Source organism: Oryzias latipes, chromosome 7 (genome assembly GCF_053564925.1).
Source record: "Oryzias latipes strain Hd-rR chromosome 7, Olatipes_Hd-rR_3.1".
Lineage (NCBI taxonomy): Eukaryota > Metazoa > Chordata > Actinopteri > Beloniformes > Adrianichthyidae > Oryzias > Oryzias latipes.
This window is the reverse complement of record NC_136243.1, coordinates 26,779,438-26,797,248: the sequence shown is the minus strand read 5'-3', so window position 1 is coordinate 26,797,248 and position 17,811 is coordinate 26,779,438. Positions and strand designations below refer to the sequence as shown.

The 17,811-nt window shown below is 40.6% G+C and overlaps 1 protein-coding gene across 1 annotated transcript in view; it reads left to right on the top strand.

The window, feature by feature from the left end:
• Positions 1-16,842, top strand: part of cntn3a.2 (contactin 3a, tandem duplicate 2) — a 50,809-nt gene extending 33,967 nt beyond the window's left edge. The window contains exons 15-23 of the mRNA XM_011476944.4: positions 6,193-6,351; positions 6,762-6,911; positions 6,990-7,060; positions 7,677-7,911; positions 8,291-8,400; positions 9,410-9,596; positions 10,754-10,866; positions 11,003-11,171; positions 11,869-16,842. Of these exons, the coding sequence (XP_011475246.1) occupies positions 6,193-6,351; positions 6,762-6,911; positions 6,990-7,060; positions 7,677-7,911; positions 8,291-8,400; positions 9,410-9,596; positions 10,754-10,866; positions 11,003-11,171; positions 11,869-11,966 (1,292 nt within the window). The 3' untranslated portion in view covers positions 11,967-16,842. The remainder of the gene's footprint in view (positions 1-6,192; positions 6,352-6,761; positions 6,912-6,989; positions 7,061-7,676; positions 7,912-8,290; positions 8,401-9,409; positions 9,597-10,753; positions 10,867-11,002; positions 11,172-11,868) is intronic.
• Positions 16,843-17,811: the final 969 nt, after the last annotated feature.

The window sequence follows — 17,811 nt, the reverse complement described above, 5'->3', positions numbered from 1 at the left end:
TAAAGTTTTGCTGCAAGATCACTAGGGAAGGAGGAAGGAACCTGAGACCTGAACCCCATCAAAACTGAACTAAAATGATCATCCTCCATAACTGCATACTATGAGGGACAGATGAGAACACATTAGGCTTGAATTCCTCTTCTCTGTGTCTACCTGTGCTCTCCACTGGGATTCTCCTTTTACTGTGATTACTTTAGTCTGACTGCTCCAACACATACAGACATTTATGATCATACTAATTCAGTTTAATGTTATTGGCAATGGTTCTGAATCAGCTCGGTCATTCCTCAGATTTGGATTTCCAATCTGCTTTGGTTTGCCTCGGCGAGCGATGCTGAAGGTCAATGATAATCGATCCTGACGCCAAGACTCTTGAGGTTCTTGTTTTTTAACAATGGCAGCTGTTAATGTTTGAGGTCCACTCCATGATGCCGCACAAACACTCCACCAGGTGTGATAGTGATTAAGGAGAAGGTCACGGCGTGAGGAAAACATCATAGTCATTAACATTCATACCACTTGGTGAGCACTTTTACCTTGTTTGACGGTAGCACCACCACCATTACCCCAAAAGGGACGCGTGGAAGACTGTCTGCTTTACATGTATTTGTTATGTTCTATTCAGATCAGCATCCCTCTGAGCCTTGCTTGTCCCAACACAGAACATATGAACACTGTAAGCATCTATATGTCCGAGCTTTGAGGACAGTGAAAGTAGTCTCTGTACTCCCTGGTGCTTTTGTCAGTGATATTAGCTGTCAAAAATGACAGAAAAATTAAAACAACTGCATCATTAGTATAGTTTTCATTCACAATTTAATGTGAAAAATAAAATTCCAAGCTTTTAAATTTTAGACTAAAAACAATCACACGAGTCATGACACATAATTGTGATACCCCTTGGAATAAATCCTAGGAAAGTTTATATAATATTTATATTTTGTGCATTTATATAGTTTATTGAAAGTTTGCCTAGTTTTTTAAACATTTTTCTTTTCTTTTATTTATATATATATATATATAAAAAAAAAAAAACTTGCCCCTATCACCCTTTCGTGGGTGGTTTCTCACTCAAGCTCGGGTCCTCTACCAGAGGCCTGGGAGCTTGAGGGTTCTGCGCAGTATCTTAGCTGTTCCTAGCACTGCGCTTTTCTGGATTGAGATGTCTGAGATCTTTCCAGGTATCTGTTGTAGCCACTCCTCCAGCTTGGGGGTTACTGCCCCGAGTGCTCCAATTACCACAGGCACCACTGTCACCTTCACTTTCCAGGCTTTCTCCAGTTCTTCTCTGAGTCCCTGGTATTTCTCCAGTTTCTCATGTTCCTTCTTCCTGATGTTCCCATCGCTTGGCACTGCCACATCCACCACAACGGCTTTCCTCTGTTCTTTATCCACCACTACAATGTCTGGTTGGTTCGCCATTACCATCCTATCAGTCTGAATCTGGAAGTCCCACAGGATTTTGGCCCTTTCATTCTCTACCACCTTCGGGGGTGTTTCCCATTTTGACCTTGGGGTTTCCAGTCCATACTTTGCACACACGTTCCTGTATATTATTCCAGCCACTTGATTGTGGCGCTCCATGTATGCTTTACCTGCCAGCATCTTACACCCTGCAGTTATGTGCTGGATTGTTTCAGGCGCCTCTTTGCACAGCCTACACCTTGGGTCTTGTCTGGTGTGGTAGATCTGAGCCTCTATTGCTCTGGTGCTCAGGGCTTGTTCCTGAGCTGCAAGGATGAGTGCCTCAGTGCTGTCCTGTAGGCCAGCCCTTTCTAGCCATTGGTAGGATTTCTTGATATCAGCCACTTCCGTTATGGTCCGGTGGTACATCCCATGCAGGGGTTTGTCCTCCCATGAGGATCTGTCCTCCAGCACTGTATCCTCTGCTCTCCATTGCCTGAGACATTCACTGAGCACACTGTCATTTGGGGCCTTGAGCTTGATGTACTTATGCATCTTGGATGTTTCATCCTGGATAGTGGCTTCTACGCTCACTAGTCCTCGGCCTCCTTCCTTGCGGCTAGCATACAGTCTCAGGGTGCTGGATTTGGGATGGAACCCTCCATGCATGGTGAGGAGCTTTCGTGTCTTAACATCCGTGGTCTGTACCTCTTCCTTTGGCCATCTTATTATTCCTGCAGGGTATCTGATAACTGGCAGTGCGTAGCTGTTTATTGCCCGGGTCTTATTTTTGCCATTGAGCTGGCTTCTCAGGACTTGCCTTACCCGTTGGAGGTATTTAGCTGTTGCAGCTTTCCTTGTTGCCTGCTCCAGGTTGCCATTTGCCTGTGGAATTCCGAGGTACTTGTAACTGTCCTCAATGTCTGCTATTGTTCCTTCTGGGAGTGAGACCGCTTCTGTGTGGACTACCTTGCCTCTCTTTGTCACCATCCGACTGCATTTCTCGAGCCCGAATGACATCCCAATGTCAGTACTGTAGATCCTGGTGGTGTGGATCAGGGAGTCAATGTCACGTTCGCTCTTAGCATATAGCTTGATGTCATCCATGTAGAGGAGGTGACTGATGTTTGCCCCATTTCTGAGTCGGTATCCATAGCCAGTCTTGTTGATTATTTGGCTGAGGGGGTTCAGACCTATGCAGAACAGCAGTGGGGACAGAGCATCACCTTGGTATATCCCACATTTAATGGACACTTGTGCAAGTGGCTTCCCATTGGCTTCAAGGGTGGTTTTCCACAGCTTCATTGAGTTTCCTATGAAGGCTCTTAGAGTCCTGTTGATGTTGTACAGCTCCAAGCATTCAGTGATCCATGTGTGTGGCATTGAGTCATAGGCTTTCTTGTAATCAATCCAGGCTGTGCACAGGTTGGTGTGTCGTGACTTGCAGTCTTGAGCGACTGTTCTGTCAACCAGGAGTTGGTGTTTGGCTCCTCTGGAGTCTCTACCAATGCCCTTCTGTGTGTCACTCATGAATTGATCCATGTGCCTATTTATCTTGGTTGCAATGATGCCTGACATGAGCTTCCATGTTGTGGAGAGACAGGTTATTGGCCGGTAGTTGGATGGGACTGCACCCTTTGAGGGATCCTTCTGGATCAGGATCGTTCGCCCTTCTGTTAGCCATTCGGGGTGAGTTCCATCTCTTAGCAGCTGGTTTATTTGTGCTGCCAGGCGCTCGTGGAGTGCAGTGAGCTTCTTTAGCCAGTAGGCATGTATCATGTCAGGGCCCGGTGCTGTCCAGTTCTTCATACCTGAGACTCTTTCTTGGATGTCTGCCACTGTGATGGTCACTGGATTCTGTTCAGGGAGGTTGCTATGTTCTTCTCTCAGAGAGACCAGCCACTGGGCATTGCTGTTATGTGCTGTCTCTTTCTCCCATATACTTTTCCAGTACTGTTCAGTTTCTAGCCTTGGTGGGTCTGCTCGGCTGTTTTGACCCTGCCACTGAGCGTACACTTTCGCAGGTTGAGTTGCAAACAGCCTGTTTATCCGTCTGGCTTCATTGTCTCTTGTGTACCTCTTTAGGCGGCTGCTCAAGGCTAGGAGCCTTTGTTTGGCAGTTTCCAGTGCTTCAGGTATGGGCATCTGGCTGTATCTCTTAGGTACTTTCTTTCTCATTGTACCTCTTTGAGCCTCTGTCAGCTTACTCACATCCTTCCGAGTTGCCTTGATTTTGGCCTCTAACCGTTGCTTCCATGGTGGGTATTGTTTTCTCCCATGGTTACTCTTATAGCCAAGCATCTCAAGGATCACTGCTGCTGAAGTGTAAACCAGTTCATTGGTTTCTGTGATGGTTGTGGTAGGAATTGCCCTCAATGCTTCATTCACAGTTTCCAGTAGACTTTCAGGCGGTACATCACTTAACCGTTGTAGCTGGTGTCGGGGTTGCCAAGTGTTCATTCTAGACATGATCTTGTCTTTCAGGTCAGTTGCTGCCTCGCACAGCGTAACTGTGGTTGTTGGGGCTGTGTAATCCCAACCAGCGTGGTTACATGCAGAGAATGTGGAATGAATGGAGATATATATATATATATATATATATATATATATATATATATATATATATATATATATATATATATATATATATATATATATATATATATATATATATATATATATATATATATATATATATATATATATATATATTTCTCATAACTGTACTCTGTAGAACATATGTTATAAAAGAAATTGATCTCAATTTTAGTGTTTTTTTGCATTAAGAGAAATAAGACCATTTAATGATTGAAACTTAGGTTTTGGATCTATTGTCTAATTTAATGTCCAACTCCAATCATCTTTTTAATTAATGTAATAGCGTTCCCAGTGATCTTTTAATAATGATATGCAGTTTTTAGCCAAAATCAAAAGCTTGTTTTCTAGGACATAGTTTCTGCAGAGCGGCAGTAGTTCATTAGAAATTCACCTCTGAGTTATGGGCAGGACTGTTGGCGTGGAGTAAGCGCACCCCCTTCCCATCATCCATCTGTTTATACGCTCTCTTGCTAGCTTGCAAAAATAGCGAGCAATGCACTAACAGTTTGCATGACTGAATGACTGAAATATTTCACACTAGTTGGTTTTAAGGCATAAGTATGCGTGTGAACACTATCTGTTTTGTGTACATGTCGACAGGTGGACATTTTTGCAGCTAGCAGGTGTGTTTATAACATTTGAGTGTGTGTGTGGACAGGCTCCTCCCCTTTTTTTTTCTACATTTGAACCTTACCATAATGATTAACAACCAGTAAACTTGTTGCTTTATGCTGCTTCATGGTCTTATCCCCCTTCACCTCCTATTATCACCCCCTACCCCCCCTCTCTCTATCGTCCCTCTCTCTTCTTCCCCTCTTTCCTTTTCCGTCCGGTCCAACACCAAAGATTTTCAGACATGATTGAAATTAATAAAGTTTGGCCTCAATTACAAAAGGGGTTTATTCAGACATACCTTTGGTTTGTCTGAAGATTAATAACCCCTCTTGTTAAAGTAAAATATGTCCAACACAAGAGGCCCTCAGCTCTCATCTGTCTGCCTAGCTGTTGGACAGGACAAGTTAAAAAAAATAAAAAATAAAAAATAAAAATAGCGAGCAATATTGCAGCTTTCCAGCCGTACAGTTTTGAGCCAGATGCCAACGTGGACGAGGAAAACGGAGATTTATTTGGATCGGTTTGTCCATAACTGGGTGTTTCAGAATGGAGCGGAGCAGGGAGCTTGTGGCCTGCCATAGCAGCTTCTACGTTACACTTACAAGCATTTTTACAACTGCATCTTTTTGTCTGCTCCTGATTGACAACAATTTGAATTAGGAAATACTCAGAAACTCAATTTTAAGCTTAATCATGTTAATACATCAGAAAAATGCCATAGGAAACTGTTTTCATTAGTGGGTTTTTAATGAAAAATATATGTAAACAATAAAGAACATAAGAAGGTGTAAATCCAGCATTGTCAAAAAATCAGTTAAAGGTACGGTAATTTATTAGAGCAAGTTGTAAAGTAGCAGAAAAAGCTAAAAAAAAATAGCCCCAAACTACGACGGGTTAAGTTTTAAAGCTTAACCCGTCGTAGTTTGGCCTACATATACCACAGTTTTTTTGTTTTGCCAGATAATTGATTGTTTATTAGGATGATAACTTAATAATTGTAAAATTTTGATTAAGATTAGAACCCTTGTGGAACGGAGGCTGGATGCATTATTATTCTGCAGTCTGACTCTGAGCTCTCCACCGGCTCTATTATTTCTGAAGGGGTTGACACATCCATTTAAAGGGAAGCTGCGGATGAAGTGAAAGTAAAGCATCAAACTGTTTAATTGGTGAGACAATTAAAGGAAGCAAAAAAAAAAATTGGTTTCTTCAGGGCGGGGAGGCCCTGCTTCATTTTTTAATTTGAAACCTGTGCACCGACTGACTGCTGGTGTTTAGCTGATCAAAGACTGAGGACACTATGAAAGACAGGGATTACATGTGTGAAGCCTGAAAGGAAACCCTGAATAAATGCTAATTCTTTATTATGGGGAATTGCTTATAATGAGAGGTTTTTAAAAGTGTTATTTACTTATTGATCCAGAAACTTTAATGTTTTGGCTTTTTGGCTAAGTAGGTCCAGTTTTTTCATGTTTTGTTTGTGTTGCTCATATTTTTGTGCAAAAAGAAAATCCCGACCACACACGGTCTTTCATTGCGTGCACCTTACATCGTCTGTTCCTGTGACTGCGCCAGGCGCCCCCAGTCCTCCAGACTCAGTGACTGTGGAGGAAGTGACAGACAGCACGGCCCAGCTGGCGTGGAGCCCCGGCAGAGACAACGGCAGCCCCATTACCAATTACCTCATTCAAACCAGAACTCCTTTCACTGTGGGCTGGCAGAGGGTTAACACAGGTACTTGAATAAGATGAATTTTCTATCTCAAACCACATGATAGTTTCTTCATATAATTCAAAGATTTCCATTGAGAATTCCTTCCTTTATCCTAGCAGTTTGACTCAAAAAATCAGAATCAAGATTTGGGGTAAAACTGCTGTTTTGTGATTTAATTATGCACATTTGAATAACTCTGCAGTTAAAATTAACTGGCTCCCACCTTTATTGTGTTTCTGTAAGGTTTACAGTCAAACGTTAAAGTCCCATTAGCTTTTGTGTGAAATTGACCCATCGCCTGGGGGAGCTGTGAGATGCTGACACGGCCGCGCTTGGGAACCATGTGGTGGTTTAACCCCCCATTCCAACCCCTTGATGCTTAGTGTCAAGCAGGGAGGCATGGATTTGAACTCATGACCTTCTGTTTGTAGTACCGGAGATCATCAGTGGGAACACTCTGACAGCCACTGTGGTGGACCTCAACGCCTGGGTGGAGTATGAATTCAGGGTTCTGGCCAAAAACAGCGTTGGGGTTGGAGAACCCAGTCCAATTTCCGTCAAGACGAGGACGGAGGATGCTGGTGTGCAAAAATTCATACCTTTAGCACTGCAGATTCCTTTATTCCACATGTGGACATTGCTGAGTTCTTTGTTTCTAGTTCCAGATGTGGCACCGGGAGATGTGGGTGGAGGAGGTGGCAGTAGATCTGAGTTGGTCATCACTTGGGAGGTAAGTCATTAGTCCTATGTTCCACTCTGTTATTCAGCATTCAGGAAGTCAGGGTATTTCATCCTTGAATAAGGTGCTTAGTGTTTCCTGCTGAATCAAAGCCTTGGACTCCCGCTGTGCTGATGTGTGTCATAAATTAGAGGCCAATTGAAGTCTGGCACTGCAGTTTTGTAATTTGCTGTTAAGAGTCTTGCCTCTAAGCCATTGGTAATGTACAGAAAACCACCAGACTGAGCTCCTACACTTAATTTCATTGTTGAAGCCCAGTGTTTACAAAACCGTTACACAATCAAATGCAGTACAAGCACACTGCTTTTGTTTAGCAGTGAAAAACAATGCTGATAATGTCAGGGACTGAGTTATCTTGTTGTGTTCTCATTGTATTAAACAGAGACTAATGCTGCAGCTTTAAAGCTGTTTGTGTCTCCTTTGATAAGCCCAGATGTTTTTGAAATAGCATTTTGCAGCGTGTTTCATTTTATCAGGTGGGTCACAGAAGCAATTTGTGGGTCATCCATTTCCAAGTCTGTTGTGATTGTGTGAGCCCAAGGGTGGAGTGAATGTGAGTGGTTTGTATATGTTTTAATATCACTATAGTTTTGTGTTTCACTCTCAGCCTGTTCCTGAAGAACTGCAGAATGGCGAAAGCTTTGGCTACATCATTGCTTTCCGTGCCTTCGGAGAAGTCAGCTGGATTCACGTGGCCACTTCTGCCCCCGGTGCATCCCGCTATGTGTACCGCAACGACAGCATCGCGCCCTTCTCTCCATTCCATGTCAAGGTTGGCACTTACAACAGCAAAGGACAGGGTCCTTTCAGCCCAGTGGTCACCATCTACTCTGCAGAGACGGGTAAAGGAATGGATTTGAGTGTTTTAGCAAGCCAGTTTTCGTTTTTAGAAGGGCAAAGATCACAAGATAATGCTTTTTCCCAAGCAGAAAAGGCAGACACGATCACAACACATTTATGTAAGACTTGGCGAGTGCTTCAGAAATACCACCACTCTTTTCAGCTGATGTGCTGAAGTAAAAAACCTGTTGATATTTAGATCTACGCCATCCCTCCAGGTGTTGAGTGTGAGGACTGTCTGTTTATGATGATTCATCAGAATAAAGTTCAATAACAAGGCTACACATTTATATATGTAAGAAATGGAAAGATTTGTTCTTCTTTTCTCTGTTGTGTTCAGGAGACAACAGAAGCTTTCAGTTTCATGTCGTCTGATTTCAGAGCCAAGTGGAATGCCAGTGGGAGTTTGGGCCAGAAGTGTCTCAGCCTCGGAGATTGAGGTGAATTGGCAGGCTCTCTCCATCACTCCTGAAAGAGTTCTGGGCTATGAGGTACTCTTTTCTTTCTTTTTTTCCTTTTCTTAAATGGAAAAAGATATCTCACACAGCACAGTTCAGTGTTTGCCATCACCTCTGTTGCACTTCAGAGCCATCGCTTCCTAACGGTGTCGCCATGGAAATGGCTGCATTCGTAGGGTGACTCTTATAGCCAAAATTACAGACTTCTTTGTATCAACATGACAGAAAAACATGTCAGACAGTTTTCACAAAAGAAAGGAAAATTGCCCATTTGCAGCCCATCTTGTGTTGGTGTCATTTTGGAAAGATTGTGATACAAAGTTTAATAAAAACCACCAACCCTCAGCCTCATGTCAGAATACCAAGAAATGCCATCAACAACAGTAAACACTGAAAAAAGAACGCACAGCACTGACCTGAAATTATGTCAATTTTTTTCCCCATATTAAGCTAAATGCTTTTAATTTGGATCACTTAATTATAGTCTTAGTTGTCATCAGGCACTAGAGCAGCACATCATCTGCATATGTCGGAGTAAAATATCAATATGATTAAAGAGCTTTTATCTTTTTGTTCAGTAAGACTTTAAGTTTTTGTCAGTGTGCACATGTTGGTAAACTTCTGCTAAACACACAGGAACAAATTGTGCTGGCTACTTCGTGAAAATGAATTTAATAATGCAAAAAGAGCTCCGCTGCGGACATCGCTGTTGTTGATATCCATTGTTAACGTTAGCTACTTCCAACGAGTGACGTCGTTCACCGTTGAGTACTCTTCTGCGCATGTGGGTCACTTCTGGGTCATTTCACGGTTACACAGGAGATCACAAAAGTTTGCATTTAATTAGAAATGTGAACGGCCTCGCAAAAAAAATCGGATTTTGTCAAAAAATCGGAATTGAGCATTAAGCCCTGCAGTGTGAATGTAGCCTAAGGCATTAAGAAGTCCTTTTTTTTCCCACCATCTACAGTTATCACGTATTGCTACTCACAGACACAGCTTGCTCTTACATGCCAGCTGACATGCTCTCTGTCTGAATTAGGTGGTCTACTGGGAGGACGACACAAAACCGGAGACCATGGGAAAGGTCCGGGTGCCTTGGAACCAAACTTCGGTCACAGTGAGCGGCTTGGCAGGAAACTCGCAGTATTTCCTAACAGTTAGTGCCTTCAACACAGCAGGCACCGGCCCGTTTCTTCCTGCAATCAACGTCACCACAAAAAAACCACGTAAGTTGCAGCACACAAAGCCTTTGATTTTGGAACCACACTGCCTTTGGTATAGAGCCAGAGTTTCTGATGGCTTTGAATAAAATCCATATTATTTTTTGAATGTTTTTTTTAAATTTGTGCATCACAGTTGAAATGTGTTGATAGATGCTTGTATGGATGAGAAGTCAGGCAGAAATTGTACCCTTACATAGTTAGATTGCTCGATTCTAAACCAATGATATTACATTTCCAATATGACACAAGAAAGTCATGTTAAGTCCCACTCTGGTCATCTTCTGATCTATTGTGAAAGTGTTCCCAGTGATCTTTAAATTATGATCAGGCCATTTTTATCCAGAAACCTGTCATTTTCTAGGACATAGTTTCTGCTCTGGCAGGAGTTGCAATTCCCCTCTGAGTTGTGGATGGGACTGTTGGCATAGATTAAGCGCACCTCCTTCCCATCCTTCATGTGTTTACACACTTTCCTGATAGCTTACAGCCCCTCACACCCCCACCCTAACATTACCGGTGGAACAAAGTTAGCGAGCACAATTGCAGCTATCCAGCTGTACAGTTTTGAGCCAAATGCCAACTTGGACAAGGAAAATGGAAGACCTACATGGATCAAGTCGTGCACAAGTGGATGCATCAGAATGGACAGAGCAGGGAACTTGTGGCTCGCCGTAGTAGCTTCTACATTACAGCTTTTTCCAACTGTATTTTTTGTCTCCTCCTGATTCACAACAATTTGAATAAAGAAATACTCAGACATGCAATATTAAGTGTCATTTTCTTAACATCCTCCATCTTGACAGGAATGCCACAAATACATGTTAAAAACACCAAAAATGTAGTTTTCATTGGAGTGGGTCTTTAAAGTGGCTATGTGGAAAACTGTCCAATCTGAGACAGGAGACGGGGTTCAAACCCACAGTTCAGTTTGGTTTAAGCCTCTCTGCTTGACACTCAACATCAGGGGTTTGACTGGGGGGGGGTTAGACCACCAAATGGTTTGTGAGCTGTGACTGCAGCCCACTGCTGCTTCTGACCCATCCCCTCAGGGAACAGGTCGAAAGCAGGGCAGAAATTTCATACAGCCAGTGTGTGACAGTTAATGGAACTTTAATTTGTTTTGTGGTGACATACAAAGAAATGATGTTTGTATCATGCAGCTCCAGCTCAACCTCCACTGAATGTTGAATGGACACTAATTGGCTCTCAGCTGTCGCTTTACTGGGAGCCTGTGGTGGCAATGGAATCGGAGTCTGAAGTTAAAGGCTATCAAGTGAGTCCCAGTTTTGCACCAAGGTCGCTTTTAATAGTATGTGTCAGGCTTAGACAAAGAACCTTACCGCCATACTGTCAGACCGAGCATGCATAGTTACAAGGCATCATCCTGCTCGTTTCTCCTTCTCGTCCAGCTTTCATACAGGAGGCAGAGACACAAAGAGGTAAACACTCTCACAACAAGCAATTCAACAGCGGAGCTGACCCTCCCCGAGGGTGACGATGACTACATCATCCGCATTCAGACCACGAGTGAAGGAGGTCTGGGGCCAGCCTCAGATCCCATACGAATACACAAACTAAGTAAGCTTGTGTTTGATGTTTTACAAAGTTTAAGTGGTAAAAATGTTCTGAGAGCTGCTCTTAAAACGTGTTAATGGACCCCGTGCCTCAGAAAATTTGATGTCGAAAATCCCACAGACCTGCAACTCCTAGAGCCATCCTTTTTTTTTATTTACTGGTTTTAACACTCAACACTTCTTAACTCTGACAGGAGCATTTTGTCCTCCGTTGAGTTTATTAATGTCCCCTGCCACCTCTTTTGGGTTTATGTTTTGTTGAAATATGCAGCACCATCCATCTCTCTGTTGCCGACTCTTTTTGCTAGACCCTATTACTGTCCTGTGGGACTCCAGAAGGGCTCTTTTTCACCTCTAAATGCGCCCTTGCGTCGTTCAAGCACTGTGTTACATCCGTGAAAACAGCAGTTTATACAGACTTAGTGTTCTATAGTGCCTTTTTCTTTAAATTTCCATTGGAAAACAGGCCACTTTTTTCCCCTGAGAGTTTTCATTTAAAACAACATGTGGTTCATGGTAAAATATGAGTTTTTGGAAATGTAGTTCTCATACATTCATTTATTTTCACATTTAAGGAATGCCCTGAGGCGTTTATTATCTTTTTTTTAGTTTAAATATATTTTTTCCAAATATGTTTTCTAATGTAAAGGAGCTTAATTAAGAAGTATGCTTTGGAATGATCCACATCCTGTTTTTTTCAGGTATGAGTGCCCGCGGCTCCAGAGCCTGGAGTGCAGACGTCTCCCCCGTCTCCTTGTTTCTCGCCATGTTAATGTCAACGTTCAGGTCAACATTGTGACACTTGTCTCCAACAGTCAGTATTGTTTTTACAGAATACCTTTACAGAAGTTGTCAAGTACTTTCTTTTTTTGAACTTACAGGCATTACAACAATGCTGTCTCTGAACTGACTCAAGTGCTTAGTTTCCACCTTTTTTGTTTTTTGAAAGAATTTTAAGTAAAAAATTTAACATTGATGCTGATTTAAGAAAAAAAACATGCTTCATTTCAGGTATATATTTTGTAATTAATTTACCTATACATTATTATTTCATTTTCTTCTTACTTAGGAATGCTACAGATGCCTTACTTCCATTTGTGTGCCAAAGTAGTTTCAGCCTTTTTGATGTTTTTACAAAGATGTTTTCTTTAACTTTTAGTTTCTAAAAAGGTTTTGCTGTTCTTAGCTGAGGATTCTGCTACAAGGTGTTTTTTTTTTCCTGCCTAAATGTTCAGTTTTCCATTTCACAGCTGGAAAAGAAAAGTAGAAGATGTTTGTTTACCTGTGCCCGTGCCTTTGGAGATTATCATAAAAGCCTCTCTTGTAACACCGGCAAGTCACAGTGTGACAAAACATACTTCAGCTATTTTTGGTTGATTTATTTTTTTTAGTTTGAGGGGTGGTAAAATGTTGTCATTGTGTTTTCAAGAGATTCATGTTCTCTTGTCTCCAAGCACCAACTTTTACAGATCTATTGATCCGCTTAGTAAGAAGTGCCATACAGTCAACCTTCACTCATTCAAAGATGTTGATTTTCTGTATTAAAGACCCACTCCGATTTCAGTCATTTCAGAAGCATTCCTAGAGGTTTTTAATTATAATTATGCTTTCTTTTAAGCCAAAATCAAAAAACCTGTGTCGTTTTCTAAGACATAGTTTCTGTCGAGCGGCAGTAGTTCATTAGAAATTTACCTTGTGCGGAGAACTGTTGGCGCGGAGCAAACCCATTCCCCCTTCCCGTCCCCAATAACTAACAGTTCCCAGTTTACACGCTCTCCAGCTAGCTTACAGCCCCTCACAACCCCAACCTAATGTTAGCAGTGCAACAAATGGACGAATGGATCTAGTTGTTTATAAGAGGATGTACCGCCCATTGTATTTGTAATGTCACAACCTTTTTCAGATGGCATTTTTTCGTCTGCTCCTGATTCACAACTATTTGAATAAAGAAATGATGTCCTCCATCATCAGAAAAACGCTACAAGAACATGTTAAAAACACAAAAAACACAATTTTTTACCGGAGTGGGTCTTAAAGAAACCAACATGGGTTTTAAATTAAAAAAGGGGGCAACCATGGAATATTTGGTTGTGAAAAAATTCTGAAAGTATTTCTTTTTGACATCAAACTGTTTTGTGAAGGTTCATTGCCTGTGAAATCATTCCTAACCATTTTACTTTCAACTTTTAGTGTATCTCTCTTTTAGTTATCTCTCATCCTTTGGTTTTCAGTCAAAAACCGGAAATCCATCAGCTTCATCATCTCCTTTGAACCAGCAGAACTTGACTTTCTCTAAAAATCAAACATGTGCCGGCTCCTATGAAGCTTGTATATTGTACATTGATGTCATCAAAAGTATTTTACAGGATGACAGTCCTAAAAGCACCTGTGAGCTCCTTTGTGTTTTTGCCTGCTGACAGAGGTTTTAAAACTGAATGGTGGAGGAAATGTTCAGAGCACAGCCACATGTCTTTAGAAAGCCATCTTTGCTCCTTCGGTTATCTAGGAAAGCTCAGACACCTTACTTGACTTTCCTTTGTTACATTGTGACTTGAATTTCCAAGAAAAAGATGCAAATGTGTGGCTTTGATTTGATGCCTGTACTGCTGGCCAGGTAGCATCATAAACTCGATAAGGTGTTAGTGGAAATTATTATTCACAGCAACACAGTTTAGTGGGTTTTAAATAAACAGTAGGAAAAATTATTGTAAAGCATTTTTATTTATCAGGACCCCAGAATTTGTTAATTGACTTTAATGCCGATTTTCTTCTCTTTAGTCAAAGCACAAAACTCTTAGGGTGCGTTTTACACGTCCTATTTAACCCAAAAATGACTTTACTTGTTAAATAGACTGGTTGGTAAAATCCTCTTAGGGATTTAAAACATTTAATTGAGGAAAAACGTAGACTGCAAAGTTTAAATGATTAAGAACAAGCCACAAATTCTGAGGCCAAATTATATTAGGGTATAATTGTACAGCACTTTAACATTTTTCCTCCTCTGAGTTCCCCTCATGCTGTTTGGCTGCTCTTTTTATGAACACAGCAGAGTTCATTTTACAAACATTCAGATGGGATTTGATCTAATTGGTTAATAATATGGCAGCAACTCAGTGCATTTTGACATGTAAACATGTTTTAGACTACAGGAATGTAATAATTACTTTTTTTTTATTGTATTCATGTATATTTACTAAAAGAAATTCAGATTTTCTGACATCATAACAATATTATTTTATTATTAGTTCATGTTTCTGAAAAAAAGTGATTTGACAATTTAGCATTTCTAAATTCGGCCTTCCGTCTGATTAATAGAAAATTCAGACTCAATCGAGAATCCGACCCATTGACTTTTCCCAGCAAAGAATAGTGGCGACGGTTAGGTCAATGTTTCAGACATGTTGTGCATCTGGTGGTGCAAACACCAAACTTGGCATTTTGCTTTTTTAGAAAAGCATGTTTGAAACAACATTTTTACAAAAATATGAAATTTGCCCCAATCTCAACAATATGGCTGTTCGTGCACAAAATGCAGACTTTAAACTTAAGGGGTATCTACAGAATACTATTACATGTATATTGTATTATATATATTTTAAAATCTTGGCTTATAACCGGTTCTGCTAGAAGTCTTTTACAGTCTCTTCTGAATTTGAAAATGCATTTGAGGGCAGCATTTATCAGGAGTTTGTAAGGTTATGGTATGTTCTCATTTACTGTTTAGACTCTACGCTACAGTACATTCATATTTTGAACAATCTTGGGATTGCTCCCACTGGAACTGATTATCCGATGTTCACTTCGCATCCACTTCACACCCCCTTCACACCACTGTTTGCCAGACATGAGGAGGTGAGAAAATAGGCAGGGTTTGAACCTTTTCTTTTCTTTAGGTTTTTGTGTTGTTGTTCATCAATGAAGATGCGAGAAACGTTATAAACGTTTACAGCGAAGCTCTGAAAATATCTGCCACAGTCCCTAATTCTTTTATAAAAGTATTATAATATGTTAAAGTGGTCCTGGCTTAGAATGGTGTCGATTTATCATTGAGGAAACGTCCTAGCGTCTGTTCTGAAGAAATGTTTTTATTCCTCTTTATTCTTCAAAGGAATACAGTTCAGAAAAATACCAATTTGTAACAAAAGAAAAAGGTAAATATTTGAAAACTAGTTTGAATGTTTTTATATGATTTTCACTAATGAATTCATGCTTCAGGGGACTTTTATTTTAGCACACATAAGGCAAGAGCCTTCACAAAGTCGCACATCAATTACTTGGTTGTTCTCACAACAGGGGCACCAGCTGACCAATCAGAATCCAGGATTCTTCTCGTCTTGGTTTGAAAATCACAAATTCCTCAGCTGTTGTCATATTGATCCTACGAAATAACTCTTGAAGATAGCGGTATGGATTTTTTTTTACCCATGTAATGGCATTTTAGATACTGACTGGTTAATGGGAAATACAAGTGACTTATTCTTCAATGGTGAAGGAAGTAATTAGTTTCCGTCCAAGTCTCCATCCATCTGGATGACACACAGCTATTGCCAGTCGACATACATCATCAGCCGCTGTAGTCAGGACAGGAGTTTTAAAGTACTGCCAATTGTGCCAGTCTAATAGTTGAAATCTAGCCACCAGCTCAGACATTATTTGGCTAAATGTATGGTTGGCTGTATTTTATACTGTGTAAATCGGTCCTTTGTTGTCAGTTGTGTTGGCCTTTTCTATGTGGTGCGTGTTACCATTTTTTATTTATGCCTTTCAGTGATACCCAGCTGCTCAGGTATTCAGGCCTGTTTCGCTCTACCTTTCAATGGCTCTGAAAAGGCAGGAGATCAGGAAAGGTGTTAGCACAAAGGGGCTGTTTAATGGTCCTCTGTGATGAATAGATACCCTGATAGATGCCACATTAAAATATCTTAATGAATTAAAATGGGCCTGAGGGGGTTCTGTTGGAAAGGGCAAAGGAGTAATGGTACTAATGATATCCACACAAGACCAATTTATCAGGATTTAGGAAAGTCTGAATCAGCATGACACCCAAAAAAGGTGTGTATGAGGGTGAGTGTGAACAGTTGTTACTGCAGAGTCAGTAGACTAGACTCTCCAGGAGGATCATTTTGAAAATGACTTTAAACTTGTCTTTTCCTAATCCGTGGTTGGAACTTTTTCCCACATTGAAGAAGATTAATAGGTCCGTTTTAGAGGAAGATAAATGGGAATATATCGACTGAACCTTAGAGAAGGATGCAGATTCATGGAGGAGCTTGTGTTAAAATTCTGTTTTATACCTTTCTTCTGATTCTTTTTTTTGTTTTTTTTTCAAGATGGGCAAATTAACTAAAACTGTCTTGAGTTAGTCTTTATGTGCGGTCAATCTGTTCATCTTCTATTCTTCATCACTTTACACATTAAGAAAGCGGATCTTTTGGCTGATTTGTTGATTCTCTAAATTTGAAAGAAGCTTCATTTGTATTTTGGGTAGCAGCATTGCCAGCCTCTTTGTTTTGTATTGTGTCCGTACTGTAAAAACTATTTGCTTTCATTTATGTTAACTATTCTTAGCTTTATTTACATATAAGTATTCTTTACAAAGGTCAAGTGTTGCTAAAGTAAGTGATGAAGAGCTATTGTTTGCGGATACAAAATCCAGTAAAAAAAAAAAAAAAGAATTGCCTTCAGGGGTTAGAATGTCAGGGGTCTGCAACCAAAGTCTTACTTCACCCTCTAGAAAAAATAAGACATTACTTTGTATTTATGTCATTGTACTACTATGATAGATTTAAATGATCTATTCTTCATTTTTGGCATAATTAAAACATAAAGAGAAAACAGTCTTCTGTCAAAATGTGAAATAGTGCATTACTTTCCACAGATGTTCACATGACTTCCTATCAAAAATAAAAGACACCTTGTGCCACTCATCTCAATGCAAATCATGTTGTAGTAGGTAGTGTGGTGTCAGCAGTAATAACTAAAAAACTGTGTATTTTACCATTTGTTGTGCATCCCAGCCAGAAATTCATAAACCTGATGAACGAAAAATTAAATCACAGATAATTAGGTGACCTTTACCGTACGTTTAGAACCATAAGGTGCACATAAAATCCTTGAATTTGTTCTAAAATAGAAGATCAGCCTCGTAATCTGGTGTGCCTTACGTATGCATTCTGTGGTTACTGACTTCACATTGATTTTCTGTGGTACAAGGTGCTCAAAAATCAGTCTGTGTTTTGATACAACTTTAGGGATTGATGGATTGTTGGAGAATTGGGGAAATGTACTGTCCTTCAGCTGTTTGTAAATGAGTTAAATAAAGTTTGAATTATTTTACTTTACTTACTTACTGCTGTAACCCTTGTGCTATCTTAGATGACCCCACCCTTGCATTGACGTGTTCTCCCTACCATGACAAAGGTGGATAAAGGTGGAAAGATTTCATGTAATCCATGGACACCAGTAAAGATCACAAATGATTGAAGAAAAAAGGTTCAGAGCACTGTCTAGTGGGTCTAGATGACCCAACTCCCAACGTAAAAGTGCCTAGGATAGCACAAGGGTTAAACCAGAACTCCCTAAAGGAGGGGGTAGAGGAGCCTCAGGTTGCAGACCCCTGCTGTTTAGTTGTCAATTGAACTGAG